Source organism: Balaenoptera borealis, assembly GCF_965194805.1.
Source record: "Balaenoptera borealis genome assembly, chromosome: 5".
In the NCBI taxonomy this organism is placed as follows: domain Eukaryota; kingdom Metazoa; phylum Chordata; class Mammalia; order Artiodactyla; family Balaenopteridae; genus Balaenoptera; species Balaenoptera borealis.
Genome location: NC_138862.1, coordinates 131,546,642 through 131,562,277, shown reverse-complemented (window position 1 = coordinate 131,562,277; position 15,636 = coordinate 131,546,642). Strand labels below are relative to the sequence as shown.

Sequence of the window (15,636 nt, the reverse complement as noted above, 5' to 3'; positions counted from 1 at the left end):
TAGACCATATGCTGGGACACAAAACAAGTTTCAATAAATTTAAGACTGAAATCATATCGAGCATCTTTTCCTACCACAAAGATTTGAAACTAGAAATCAACTACAAGAAGAAAGCTGAAAAAATCACAAATATGTGGAGACTAAACAACATGCTCCTGAACAACTATTAGGTCAATGAGGAGGAAAGGAGGAAATAAAAATACCTGAAGATAAATGAAAATATGGCATACCAGATCAATAGGATGCATCAAAAGCAGTACAAGTTTATAGCATTACTTGCCTACCTCAAGAAACAAGAAAAATCTCCAACAGTCCTTACACCTAAAGGAACTAGAAAAAGAATAAACTAAGCCCAAAGTCAGTAGAAGGAAGGAAATACTAAAAGCCAGCAGAAATAAATGAAATAGAGACTAAAAAGATAACAGAAGAGATCAATGAAACTAAGAGCTTGTTCTTTGAAAAGATAAACAAAATTGACAAACCTTTAGATAGACTCACTAAGAAAAAAAGAGAGAAGGCTCAGATAAATAAAATCAGAAACGAAAGAGGAGAAATTACAACAGATCCCACAGAAATACAAAGGGTTAAGAGAATACTGTGAATAACTACACCAACAAATTGGACAGCCTAGAAGAAATGAATACATTCTTAACAATCAAACAACCTTCCAAGACTGAATCTTGAAGAAATAGAAAATCTGAATAGACTGATCACTAGTAAGGAGATTAAAACAATAATCGAAAACCTTCCAAAAAAACCAAAAGTCCAGGACCAGACAGCTTCACTGGTAAATTCTACCAAATGTTCAAAGAAGATTTAATACCCATTCTTCTTAAACTCTTCCAAAAATGTTGAAGAGGAGGGAACACTTCCTAACTCATTTTATGAGGTCAACATTACCCTGATATCAAAGCCAGACAAGGATAACACAAAGAAAATTACAAGCCAGTATCTCTGATGAACATAGATGCAGAAATCTTCAACAAAATATTAGCAAACCAAATAGAACAATACATTAAAAGGATCATACACTGTGATCAAGGGGGATTTGTTTCAGGGTTGCAAGGATGATTCAACATCTGCAAGTCAATCAACATGATAAAACATTTTAAAAGTCATGATCATCTCAATAAATGCAGAAAAAACATTTGACAGAATTCAACATCCACTTATGATAAAGACTCAATAAGATAGGTATAGAAAGAATGTACCTCAACATAATAAAGGCTATGCATGTCAAACCCACAGCTGACATCATACTCAACTGTGAAAAACTGAAAGCTATCCCTCTAAGATCAGGAACAAGACAAGGATGCCCACTCTTGCCACTCATTCAACATACCTAAAGACTCCACCAAAAACCTATTAGAAATAATAAATGAATACAGTAAAGTTGCAGGGTGCAAAATCAACATACAAAAATCTGTTGTGTTTCTGTACACCAACAACAAACAAGCAGAAAGAGAAATTAAGAAAACAGTCCCATTTAAAATTGCAACAAAAACAATAAAATACCCAGGAATAAATTTAACCAAGGATGGGAATTCCCTGGCGGTCCAGTGGTTAGGACTCCACACTTTCACTGCTGAGGGCGTGGGTTCAATCCCTGGTCAGGGAACTAAGATCCCACAATACATTAAAAACTACAAAACATTGTTGAGAGAAATGGAAGACACAAAGAAATGGCAAGATATTTCATGCTCATAGACTGTAAGAATTAACATTGTTAAAATGTCCATTTTATCTAAAGCAATGTGCAGATTCATTGCAACAATCCCTGTCAAAATCCTAATGACATTTTTTGCAGAAACAGAACAAAAATTCCTTACATTTGTATGGAACCATAAAAGACTATGAATAGCCAAAGCAATTCTGAGAAAAAGGAACAAAGCTGGAGGTATCACATGCCCTGCTTTCAAAATATTACTACAAAGCTACAGTAATCAAAGCAGCATGGTATTTGGCAGAAAAACAGACATCCAGGTCAATGGAACAGAATTGAGAGCCCAGAAATAAACATATGGACAGTTAATTTACAACAAAGGTGCAAAGAACATACAATGGAGAAAGAACAGTCTCTTCAGTAAATAATGTTGGGAAAACTGTACAGCCACATGCAAAAGAATGAAAGTAGACTATATTCTTATACCATACACAAAAATTAACTCAAAAGTAGATTAAAGACTTGAGCAGAAGACCTGAAACCATAAAACTCCTAGAAGAAAACAGGGAGTTCGGACTTTGACATGGGATTTAGCAATATGTTTTTGGATCTGTCTCCTCAGGCAAGGCAAACAAAAACAAAAATAAACAGGTGGTACTATATCAAACTAAAAAGCTCTGCACAGCAAAGGAAACCATCAACAAAATGAAAAGACATCCTACTGACTGGGAGAAGATATTGTCAAATCATATTATCTGATAAGGGGTTAATATCCAAAATATATAAAGAACCCATACAACTCAACAACAACAAAAAACCTGATTTAAAAATGGGCAGATAACCTGAATAGATGTTTTTCCGGAAAAGATATACAAATGGTCAGCGGGCACATATGAAGATGTTCATCACTAGTGAAGATGAACATCATTAATTATTAGGGAAATGCAAATCAAAGCCACAATTAGACATTACCTCACACCCGTTAGAGTGACTGTTGTCAAAAAGAAGAAATAACATGTGTGGGCGAGGATGTGGAGAAAATGGAACCCTTGTGCACTGTTGATGGGAATGTAAATGCAGCCACTGTGGGAAACAGTACGGATAGTCCTCAAAAAATTGAGAATAGAACTACCATGGGATCCAGCTATTCCACTTCTGGGTATTTATCCAAAGATAACGGAAACACTAACTCAGAAAGATCTTTGCACCCACTACTGTATGGTGATGGATGGAAACTAAATTTTTGGTAGTAAGCACGGTGTAGTGTATACACAAATTGAATCATAATGTTGTACACATGAAACATATGTTATAAACCAGTGTTACCTCAATAATAAAATAATCTCTCTTTTCTAAAAAACTAAAAATAAGATAGACTAGTTGATCTTTAGTCCTCTTTCAGACCTAATATTCTCATTCTATGAAAAGCTTAGTGCATTTCTCAAAGGTGAGCTAGTAGTAACCCTAACAATGCCTTATCGGGAATCAGTCTTAGGGTCATTACCTGACATCTTTATTTCTTCTATATTTATTTGGCTTCTGCTGGTGCCAAACCAGTGCTTTTTTATTACCAAAGTGCACTTGATGCCATAACATACCATCTTAGTATCAGCTGGAAATGTTCTTGGTTTAGTCTTATATGACAGGTAGGGTATTTCTATTGGAGTGAAGGGTCTTGTTAAAATCACAAAGCTGGTAGCTTCTCTTTGTTACATTGGCTGGACTTATGTATACAATATATGTGTTGATTTCAAATGTCTGTAAGATGTGGAAAACTTTTGTGAAAGAGCTTCTCAATTTTAGGGTCACCAGCTTAATTGTAAGCATTATTGTAATATAAATATTCGTGCAAATATAAAGCTTACTTTGATAATAGAACTACTAGTGATAAAAAGCTCTTTAAGCAGGCTTCCCTGGCGGCGGAGTGGATACGAATCTGCCTGCCAATGCAGGGGACACAGGTTTGATCCCTGGTTCGGGAAGGTCCCACATGCTGCGGAGCAACGAAGCCCGTGTGCCACAACTACTGAGCCTGTGCTCTAGAGCCTGCGAGCCACAACTACTGAGCCTGTGTGCCACAACTACTGAAGCCCGCGGCCTAGAGCCCGTGCTCTGCAACAAGAGAAGCCACCACAATGAGAAACCCATGCCCCGCAACAAAGAGAAGCCACCGCAATGAGAAGCCCACACCCTGCAACAAAGAGTAGCCCCTGCTCGCCGCAGCTAGAGAAAGCCCGTGTGCAGCAACAAAACCCAACACAGCCAAAAATAAATAAATAAAATAAGAATAAAAATAAATTAAAAAAAAAAAACTCTTTGAAAAAATGGTGGGGTGGGGTTGGTGGGAGGGATAAATTGGGAGTTTGGGATTGACATATACTCATTACTATATTTAAAAGATAACCAACAAGGACCTACTGTATAGCACAGGGAACTCTGCTCAATATTCTGGAATAACCTAAATGGGAAAAGAATTTGAAAAAGAATAGGTATATGTGTATGTGTAACTGGATCACTTTGCTGTACACCTGAAACTAACACAACATTGTAAATCAACTATAATCCAATGTAACATAAAAATTTTTTTAAAATGGTGGGGCAAAGAAACGTACTGGTTTAAATAGGAATTTTCCATATGTGCAAGAAGTCTTGGGAAAAGACCCCTTCTGCTTTAAACAACAGCGGTGTCTTTATTTCTTTACAGACATTACAATGGCAAAATCAGCAAAGTTAATTCAGCAGCAGCTTGAAAAAGAAATGTAAGTAAGAATAAGTCGTATTGGTTAACTGTATTTCTTAACACTTAGGAAATATGTATATATTGCTTAAGGTCTTTGGTTTTGTATGGTTATCACAATTAGCCTGAAGATTGGTGTGAAATATACTTGTTAAATAATTGACAGCAGAATTAATGGAACTGTAAAAAGTATTAATGGGATGTTTATAGATATTTAAAATTTTCGTGGAAAGAAAATCTCAGGTTTATTGAGACTACAGCTCAATTTGTTTTCCCACTGTTTCTAGACCTAGTTTATAGTAGATATGAAAGGATTTAAAAACTAAATTTGAAAGCCATGGAAATTTTTGTTGACAGAACAAGAAAGGAACACTTCAGAAGAATATAAAAATCTATGATACTATTTTGTAGTTTGTTTTTTGTTTTCAAGCTATGTGGCGATATCATTTAGCTTGATTTTAGTGTTTAAAAATTTGTGAATTGAGCTATAAGCTTTTGAATTTTAAGGAATCTAGCATGTCTCTGTGTTCTGCTGATTTGTAAGAGTTAGCTAACAGGTTGCTTACATAAGAGATACAATCAACATTATAATAGAGCAAGTTATGTTTTCATATTGCTGTTATGTAAGGATATTTTTAATAAAAGAATCTGATGAGGAAAAATTGTACAAATTCAACTTTTAGTAAATGTTTTCCCATTACCATTTACATTCTCCTTTGCTCATTTAACAAGCACCTATAATTTGTCTAACATATGCCATGACCTGCTCTAGGATGTGGCTATAAGAAGTATGATGTTGTTCCTGTACTCAGGAGCTTAGAGTCTAGTAGAATATGGTTTGCTTCAGGGGTTGACAAACTCCTGCCAGCAAAGGAGAGCAAAGAGTGGTTTTGCATTTTTATAGGACAGGTAAGAAAAGTAGAAAAATATGTGGCAGAGACTAAATATCACCCACAAGCCCAAAATATCTAATTTATGGCTCTTTACAGAAAAATTTTACCAGCCCTGGTCTGTCATTTTCTGTGGTTTCTTTGTTTTTTTGTTTATTTTTTTTCAATTGAGAATGATATATTCAATCCCATGTGCTTTAAACTTTTTAATGTATAATAGAAGAAAAGTTAGCCATTCAGTCAGATTTATCAAAGACATCATGCCTTCAAATTGAATATCAAAAGAAAATTTTAACCCCTTTATTGAGGTATAATTGATATGTAAAAAGCTGTGCATATTTAATGTATACAACTCACTTTGGGGATAAGCATACACCTGTGAAACCATCATCACCATCCAGGCCATAAAAATATCCATTACTTCCCAGAGTTTCTTCCTACGTACTTTATTATTTGTGTGTGTATGTATTTCATGAGAACACTTAACATAAGATCTACCCTATTAGCAAATTTTAAGTGTACAGTGAATACTATGCTATATAGTAGATCTCTAGCACTTACTTATTTGCATAACTGAAACTTTATACCCTTTGACCATCATCTCTCCATTTCCCCCTGCCCCCCACCTTGGTGACCACCATTCTACTCTTTGCTTCCATATGTTTGACTGTTTTAGATTCCACATATAAGTGTAATTAATCATAATGGTAGTTGTCTTAACTCTGTCTGTTTTATGTTATTTCACTTAGCATAATGTTCTCTAGGTCCATCCATGTTGTTGCAAATGGTAGGAATTTCTTCTGCAGGGCTAAATAATATTCCATTGTATATACGTTCCACATTTTCTTTATCTGTTCATCCTTCGAGGGACATTTAGGTTGCTTCCATGTATTGGCTATTGTTAATAATGCTGCAATGAACATGGAAGGCATGTACCTCTCCGAGATCCTGATTTCAATTCCTTCGGATAACTACCCAGAAGTGGAATTGCTGATTCATATGGTAGTAGTTCTGTTTGTAATTTTTTGAGGAATCTCAGTGCTGTTTTCTGTAATAGCTATACCAATTTACATACCCACCAACAATGTACCAAGGTTCCCTTTTCTCCATATCTTTACGAACACTTATCTTTTTTTTTCTAATGTTAGTAATTCTGTCAGGTGTGAAGTGACATCTCATTGTGGTTTTGATTTGCATTTCCCTGATGAATAGTGATGTTTAGCATCTTTTCATGTACTTGTTGACTATTTGTATGTCCTCTATGTCTGTTCAGGTCCTTTGCCCATTTTTTAAATTGGATTATTTGGGTTTTTTCTTACTGGGTTGTATGTTTGTGGACAGATCCAAAAACATATTGCTAAATCCCATATTTTGGATATTAACCCTTATCAGATATATGGTTTGCAAATATTTTCCCCCATTCCATAGGTTATCTTTTCATTTTGTTGATTCTTTCCTTTGCTGTGCACAAGCTTTTTAGTTTGATATAATCACACTTGTTTATGTTTGCTTTGTTACTTGCTTTTGGTCTCATATCTTAAAACTAATTTCCACAACACCAATGTCAGTGAGCATTTTCTTGGATTTTTATGGTTTCATGTCTTATATTTAAGTCTTTAATCCATTTTGAGTTGATTTTGTGTACAGTATAACATACACAGTTTCATTCTTTTGCACGTAGATATCCAGTTTTCCCAGCACCGTTTATTGAAGAGACTATCCTTTTCCTATTGTATACTCTTGTCATCCTTGTTGAAGATTAGTTGACTGTATATGCATGGGTTTGTGCTGGGCTCTCTATTCTATTCCATTGATCTATATGTCTTTATAGTACCATATTGTTTTGATTACTATAGGTTTGCAATATAATTTGAAATCTGGAAGTGTGATGCTATTGTTCTTACTTAGGATTACTTTGAGTATTATAGTTCTTTTGTGGTTCCATATGAATTCTAGCATTGTTTCTTCTATTTCTGTGAAAAATTCCATTGGAATATTGATTGAGATTCCAGTAAATTTATAGATGGACATTTTTTTGTTTGCATCGGGTCTTAGTTGCGGCAGGTGGGATCTTCATTGCGGCATGTGGGATCTTTTGTTGCAGCCTGCGGGCTTCTCTCTAGTCGTGGCGCGCAGGCTGCAGAGAGTGTGGGCTCTGTAGTTTGCAGCACGTGGGCTCAGTAGTTGTGGTGTGCGGGCTTAGTTGCCCCACGGCATGTAGGATCTTAGTTCCCTGACCAGAGATTGAATCCACATCCCCTGCATTGGAAGGCGGATTCTTAACCACTAGAACAGCAGGGAAGTCCCCTATAGATGGACATTTTAACAATGTAAATTATTCCAATATATGAACAAGGGGTATTTTTCCATTTGTTTGTGTCTTCAGTTTCTTTCATCACTGTTTTATAGTTTTCAGTGTACAAATCTTTCACCTACTTTGTTAAATTTATGCCTAAGTAATTTATTGTTTTTGGTGCTCTTATAAATGGAATTGTTTTGTTAATTTATTTTCCTGATAGTTCATTAGTAGTGCATAGAAACAGAACTTGTTTTTGTGTGTTGATTTTGTATCCTGCAATTTTACTGAGTCTATCAGTTCTGGTTTTTGGGGGGTCTTTTATGGTTTTCTATATTTAAGATCAAATGATCTGAAATCAGAGATAATTTTACTTCTTCCTTTCTGATTTTGATGCCTTTTGTTTCTTTTTTGCCTAATTGCTCTGTCTAGGACTTCCAGTACTATGTTGAATAGAATTGGCAAGAGTAGGCATCCTTATCTTGTTCCTAATCTTAGAGGAAAAGCTTTTAGCTTTCACCATTGAGTATGATGTTATCTGTGGGCTTGTCATATATGACACTTGTTATTTTGAGGTACATACAACTATTTTGTTGAGTTTTTATCATGAAAGGATGTTGAATTTTGTCATATGCTTTTTCTGAATCTATTGAGATGATCATAAGATTTTTATCCTTCATCCTGTTAATGTGATGTATCCCCTTTATTTATTTAGGTTCTCTGATGTTGGGTGCATATATATATGTATATATACACAATTATTTTATCCTCTTGATGAATTGGCCCCTTTATTATTATATGATAACCTTCTTTGTCTCTTGTGACAATTTTTGACTTAGTCTATTTTGTTGATATTTATGTATTCAGCCCTACTCTCTTTTGTTTATCATTTGTATAGAATATGTTTTTCTGTCCCTTTACTTTGAACCTTAAATCGAGAGTGCATCTCTTAGAGATAGCATGTAGTTCAAGCTTGTTTTTTTATCCATTCATCCACTCTGTTTTGATTGGTAATTTAAACCATTTACATTTAAAGTAATTATTGATAGGTAAGAACTTATTCTGTTTTGTCGATTGTTTTCTGACTGTTTCATAGTTCCTTTGTCTCCTCTCTTCCTTTGTAATTTGATGATTTCTTTTGTATTGTTATGCTTTGACTTTTTCCTCCTTATTTTGTGCGTCTACTACAGGTGTTTTCTTTGTGACTGTCATGGCTTATATAAAACATCTTATAATACTGACAGTCTAATTTAAGCTGATAACAACTTTGTATACAAAAATTTGTATACATTAACTTCTCCTTCCCCCACATTTTATGTTACTGATGTCACAATTTACATCTTTTTATATTGTGTATCCATTAATAAATTATTGTAGTCATAATTATTTTTATTACTTTTGTCTTTAGCTTTTATGCTAGAGTTAAAAATGATTTATGTATCACCATTACAATACTAGAGTATTCTAAATTTTAGTATGTTCTTACTGTTAGAGTGAGTTTTATACTTTCATATGTTTTCATGTTCTTGATTAGTTTTATTTCACCTTGAAGAACTCCTTTTAGCATTTCTTATAAGGCAGGACTAGTAGTGATGAACTGCAGCTTTTGTGTGTTTGGGAAAGCTTTTATCTGAAGGACAGTTTTGCTGGGTATAGTATTCTTGAATGGCAGTTATTTTTCTTTCAGCATTTTGAATATATCATCCCACTCTCCACTGGCCTGCAAGGTTTCTGCTATGAGACCCACTTTTAGTCTTATGGATTTTCCCTTGTTTGTGACAGTTGGCCTTTCTCTTAATGCTTTCAACATTCTCTCTGTCTTTTGACTTTTGTCAGTTTGATTATAATGTGTCTCATTAAAGCTCTCTTTATGTTTAATCCATTTGGGGTTTTAGGGGCTTAGTGGATCTGGATGTTCATTTCCCTCCCCAGATTTGGGGGTTTTCTATCATTATTTTTTTTTAATAAGCTTTCTGATTCTTTGTCTTTATCTGCTCTTTCTGAGACTGCCATAATGCATATATCGGTTCCTTTTATGATGTCCCATAAGACTTTCTTCACTCTTTTTCGCTTTTTCTTTTTGTTTTTCACACAGAGTAATTTCAAATTACCTGTGTTCAAGCTCTCTGATTCTTTGTTCTGCTTGATTGAGTCTGCTGTTGAATTTTTCACATCCATTCATTGTGTTCTTCAGCTCCAGAACTTTTGTTTTTCATGGTTTCTATATCTTTGTTGACTTTCTGATTTTGTTCACTTATTCTTTCCCTCATTTTGTTGAGTTGTCTGTGTTCTTTTGTAGCTTATGGGACTTTCAGATGATTATTTTGAATTCTTTGCCAGGTACTTTGTAGATCTCCATTTCTTTAGGGTCAGTTATTGCTGCTTTATCTTGTTCCTTTGGTGGTGTCATGTGTCCCTGATTTTTCATGATCCTGTGTCCTTATTTTGGTGTCTGCACATTTGAAAAAGTAATCACTCCTTCTAGTCTTTATAGACTAACTTTGTCAGAGAAAGCACTTTTCTAGTCAGTCCAGCCAGAGATTCTGGGTGGGCTTGCTGCTGGAGTCCCTAGGCAGGTTGGCCTTACTTCTGGGTTTGTGGGTGTGTGGGCCTACTGCCTGGGTCCATGGAAGCTGGCCTGGAAACTGAATCTGTCATGGCTGGCCAGGTACCTGTGTCTACTGGGGCTGGCCAGGAGCTAGGTTCCATGACACAGTAGGCGCTCACTTCACTCTCCTTCCTCCGTGTGAATCATATCTCTCCATGCTGCATTGTTCAGGCTTGCAGGAGCAGTAACATGGGTAATGTGGAACTGTCCTTTCTACCCTCTTCAATGCATCTTTTCTTATTTCTGTGTTATGCCCAGGTGCTGTAATCTCTAACCTGGATTTCTTACCTTTCATGAAGGTATTCTTCTGTGTGGATGGTTATTCAAATTGACGTTTCTGTGAGAGGACTTGAGCTGAAAACTCCCATTCTGCCATCTTGCTGGTGTCACTCTCAGTGGTTTCTGTCCTTTCTGAAATTGCATGTTCATCACCTCTTCTCCTATTCTTGATGTTCACTCTTTTGAGACTGCATATTGCTTGTCATTAAGCTAAAAAACTTGGAATTAGCTTATTTGTTTTTCTAAAATTTCTGTTGCAATTGTTGAGAATTATCTTTTGGACAAAAACAGTCATAATATTTTTATATCCATTTTTTTAAACAGCATAGTCCAAGTCTTCCCATGTTTAAAACACGTTTTCCTTAGTCCATTTGTTTTTCACTCTAAAGGGCCATAGAAAAACAATACAGAAAGAAATGCTGTATTATACGGCAGTAAAATAAAATGTTAAAAAGTTATAAAGGGGGCTTCCCTGTTGGCGCAGTGGTTAAGAATCCCCCTGCCAATGCAGGGAACACGGGTTCGAGCCCCGGTCCGGGAAGATCCAACATGCTGCAGAACAACTAAGCCCCTGTGCCACAACTACCGAGCCTGCGCTCTAGAGCCCGCGAGCCACAACTACTGATCCCGTGCGCCTAGAGCCCATGCTCCGCGACAAAAGAAGCCACCGCAATGAGAAGCCTGTGCGCCACAACGAAGAGCAGTCCCCACTCACCGCAACTAAAGAAAGCCCATGTGCAGCAACGAACCCAACACAGCCATTAAAAAAAAAAAAAAAAAGTTATAAAGGTTAATATCAGTTAAATTAGGAGTCTAAATTTAGTTTAATCCTGTGTTTATGAGAATTAGGCCTTATCAGCTTTGAAGCATTTCATAGTCTTCTGAATCACAAGATTTACTATGTTTACATGGCCTTATGGCAAGAGCTGAATATGATGTTTGTCTTTTTTTCCTTTTGAGTTGTTTTTTTAATTGTAAAATATATTACATGTAAAAGAGTATATGTGACACATATATTGAGTTTAAAGAATAGTAAAGTAAATACCCATGGACCCACCACTTTGCTTAGAAGGCCCTATGTGCTCCTCCCCAAATGCTTTTCCCTGTATTAATTATTTGTTTTTAAAATACATTTTCCATATATGTGTGTCTTTCTAAACAAGGTATTTAGTTTTCCTGTGGATTCTTCACTAGTTTTCATGAAATCTTACAGCGCCAAGAAATGCTTTATTCTGTAAGAAAGCAGATTGTCAGCCTGTATTCCTCTGCTTCTGGACAGCAGAAAGGGGGAGAGAAGTAGACAAATGAGCCTTGCTTTTGCAATTCTTATTAGGGCCAGCAGGTGGCAGTTAAGTGACTTAAATTGGGAACGTGTTAGTGGTTAAAGAGATTGGAGAATAGTAATTGTACCCAAACTTGATATGAGAGTCTGCAGTTTCTGGATTTCTAAGCTCTGTATCCAGATAGACTCAAGGTAAATATAAATACCCTATCTACCCACACTTCACTTTCAGAAACTTTTCAGAAAGGTTTTAGAATACTTATAGCGGGTAATTTAAACCTATATCTTAAAATGGCATCATGCAGGAAATCCTAGTAGAAGGGGGCACTGAACTGGAAGAAGGTTGGTGTGACCTTGGTTCATTACTGACCTCCTGTCATCTGGCCATGTTAGGTTGGATCCGTAGCCTGTCTGTCCAAGAGAGTGACCTATAAATGCAAATATTCAACAATCCTAATAGCATAATTGACAGTTTTATGATGAAGTACTTAAATGAGTGCTGAAATATTTAGGAATTAATATGACTTCCTAAAGGCCTTTAATTGTTATATAAAAATTAAGCTCTTTTTGCTTCCTGACTCATTTTCCTTTTGTCTCACAGCAATACTTTACGAGTCACCCGTTCTGCTGCCCCCAGCATACTGGACAGTTCCAGCACTGCCACTGCTCAGCTGGGAAAGAAAGGCAAAGAATTTGAATTCTCACAGTTGCCCCTCAAAGTGGAGTTCCTGGAGTGCAGTGCCAAAGGCGGAAGAGGGGACACTGGCTCTGCTGACATCCAGGACTTGGAGAAGTGGCTGGCTAAAATCGCCTGAGGGCCAGTTCCAAACACAAGATGCGAATGTGTGTGTGTGTGACTGACAGTTTTGGAAAAGGATGTGGTAGTCTGGAGTTGATAAAGAAGGGGTACATATATAGTTAGCAACTTTTCCTTGTTCTGGAAACAAATTATTGTTGAAACCAGTGTGGAAGTTTTTAAGTTCAGTTCTCCCTTATTGCTTTGAAGCTAGTTAGTTTGATTTGATTCGTGTCTTCCCTTTTCAAAGTGTATGTAAGGTCCCTTTAGCATATGCTTGATGTAAGGTCAAGGTCTAACAAGCCGACCTCACGTAGAGAGGATATTATCTTGAGAATATAATGTCATCTAAAATGTTTTCTTGTCCTCTGCTTCTGTGCTTTGGTCTCTTTTTCCTGGAAACAAACCTGTCTGTGTATGGAACTGGGTGATTTCCAATTGCCTTTGACATTCATGGGCAGTACATCATCTAGTCCTCTGTGAATTTTCAGATTTGTAGATGCAATTACAATATCGTCTCCGACATGTGAAGGAAGGTTGAAAACAGCAGGGCTGTGTTGACAGTGGTCTGTTCTTCATCAGCTCAGTGACTTGTCCACAGTCCAGCCTCATAGCACTTAGGTTTCAAAAACATGTTGTGAACCCTAGGAGTCGTCCCCAGGTGATAGAACTATAAGTGCTAAATCCCCAAATGCCACTGAAATGTACACTAGAAATGTACATTCTAGTGGTTTCCCTTAACTGGGGAATATATGGAGATTTAGAAGCTATTCTGGTTTTCTGGATGCATGAGTACTCCTGGGCTATCTTCATGTGCTGTTTGATGAGCTCCTATTTTGTACTGTCAGCTTGAATGCTGTGGAACAAATACAAAATGAAAAAAGTTCTCTGTAGATTTTTAAAGTGCATATTCACTGATGGTTTAAAAAAAATGGCGTTTTCAAAGTGATGTTCTTTGCTGTCTTCTTAAATGTATGGCTTTTATAAATGATTAATACATTTCTTGGTAAACAAAACAGCCTGTCTAGCTTAAAGCATTTAAATAGAGTGGTAGAGTAGGTACAAGTGGGAGCACGTTTTAGGATTCAGGCCCAACTCCAAGTTTCCAGGGCCTAATGATTGCAGTGTACATAAGAACAAACTCTTCAATCCCTACCTCACACATTCAGGGACAAGCCAACTAAAGCCTCAAAGGAGACAAGGGTGGCTGTGGATAAGTGAGACACTAATCGCAGAGCAGTGCAGGAAGAGCAGTAACAGGAGAGGCGCAGGGCGCTCCAGGAGTGTGCAGTGGGGTGCCTAACCCAGTCTTGAGGGATGGGGAGAGGCAAAGGAGAAAAGCATGGAGCTGATGACGTACAGTGAGTGTGGCCCCCACGTACATACACTACGGCCCAGGCCTCTGCCTGCTGTCTCCCCTTCCTGTGTGTCACTCTGGCTCCGAGTGAGGGGACCCCAGGGCCCCTCCTCCCCCGCCCGCACACCCTGCATGGCACCTTGCTTGCTGGAGTATGAAATAAACCCAAGCTCATGTGGAGAAGACGTTAAGAGTCTGACCGTGGCAGGGTTCTTATTGGGAAGCCTTACTGCTGCTAATGTTATTACTGTCTTTTGGACTCTTTCTTGCCCTTTCCTTATTAGCCAAGTAGTAATTTAAGGAAGTGGGTAAGATCAATGAACCAGAAGCCCAAAAGGAATGTGATGAATGTGACATGTTCACATAATCATAGGTAATGCTCACCTGAATAAACATCAATGGCTTGATGCTTCCGTTAAGAGGCATGTGTGTTCTCTCAGCTTTTTTGTTGTTTTTTCTGGTAATAAACTGTTTTACTTTACTGGAGGAAGCAATACGCAGAACAAGTGACTTGAAGAAGGGGAGCAAGGTTGAATTTTATTCAAGACCTAAAGATGGTCTTTTGAAAAAGGAAAGTTATGTCTCAAACAGTGATTCTCAGATGTTAGTGTGCATCAGAATTAACTGATGCTTGTTAAATAGCTCACCTGAGGACCCTGCTTCTGAACATTCAATTCAGCAGTAGATCGGGTGTGGTCTCAGGAATCTGCATGCTTAACATGACCTCTACCAAGCACCTGGGGCTCCTGGGAGCACCCTCACAGGTGATGTGGCCTCCTGTAGTATCATGTGTGCCTTTAGTGTTTTTCGTTTCTAAGTTCTTTGGGCCACAAGCCCTGTGTAGTTTTGCTCACAGGATGAAGGAAGCAGGCAGGTCGCATTGTCCCATCCTGCTTCCTAACCCTGTGCCACAGTCATCCCACCCTTGTGGGTCTGGGCCAGGGTGAGGTCATGGTGACTAGTCCTTGGGAGCTTGGAAGGGTTTTCAATGGGAGGTCAAATTATTTTCTTGTGGCACTGAACCCGTTCAGCCAAAGTAGGCCTATTTCTTCATGGGATGGGAGGCAAGTATGGCCAGAGTGGAAAGAGGGATGTCAGGTCACGGGGACCAGCAGACTAGGCATGACTGTATGTCACAGGTGAGACAGTTGTGGCTTGAATCACCTCCTTGGGAACATGGCAGTGTCTGAGCCACTGCATGTTGGGGCCACTGAGACCTGCTCCCAGGGAAGCTGCCACCTGACGTGAATGGCCCTGTGCCCTGCGAGTGGGGAGGGGCAGGCGTGGTGCGGTGCCGGTATGGAGACAACTGACGAGCAAGCCCTGGGCACTCACTGTCCTGGTACATACCACCCGCTTCCGGAATGGGGTCTCCGTGGGTACGGAGCACACCTGCAGACCGAGGCCGCCTGTTTCTTCCAGCTCTTTCAACACTTTCCGAGCATTTTGGTGCCTTTGTAGCCCCTCTGCTGCCAGGTGCCTGACGGTTTGCTGGGATCTTAGCTCCTGACCAACAACAGCTGCTGTTGCTGGGGGGTCCCTGAGGTCTGCTCCTTGTATTTCCCCCACGCCCTCTGTCTCAGCGCCCCTGGGATTCCGGTGGTCCTGCTGTGTGCGAGGCACTTGGCTGTGTTCTGTTGGTTTGAGATCATTTCAGCCAGAATGGTATGCTTTTTTTTTTTCTTTTTTAGGGTTTGAATTTAGAATGGAATTATCAAAGCTTCAATT

At 38.1% G+C, this 15,636-nt stretch overlaps 1 protein-coding gene across 2 annotated transcripts in view; it reads left to right on the top strand.

Moving 5' to 3' along the window:
• The window catches only part of SRPRB (SRP receptor subunit beta), a 31,389-nt gene extending 17,062 nt beyond the window's left edge, over positions 1–14,327 (top strand). For both annotated transcript variants that reach the window (XM_082392800.1, XM_082392801.1), the window contains exons 6-7: positions 4,368–4,422; positions 12,357–14,327. In XM_082392800.1, the coding sequence (XP_082248926.1) occupies positions 4,368–4,422; positions 12,357–12,570 (269 nt within the window). In that variant the 3' untranslated portion in view covers positions 12,571–14,327. The remainder of the gene's footprint in view (positions 1–4,367; positions 4,423–12,356) is intronic.
• Positions 14,328–15,636: the final 1,309 nt, after the last annotated feature.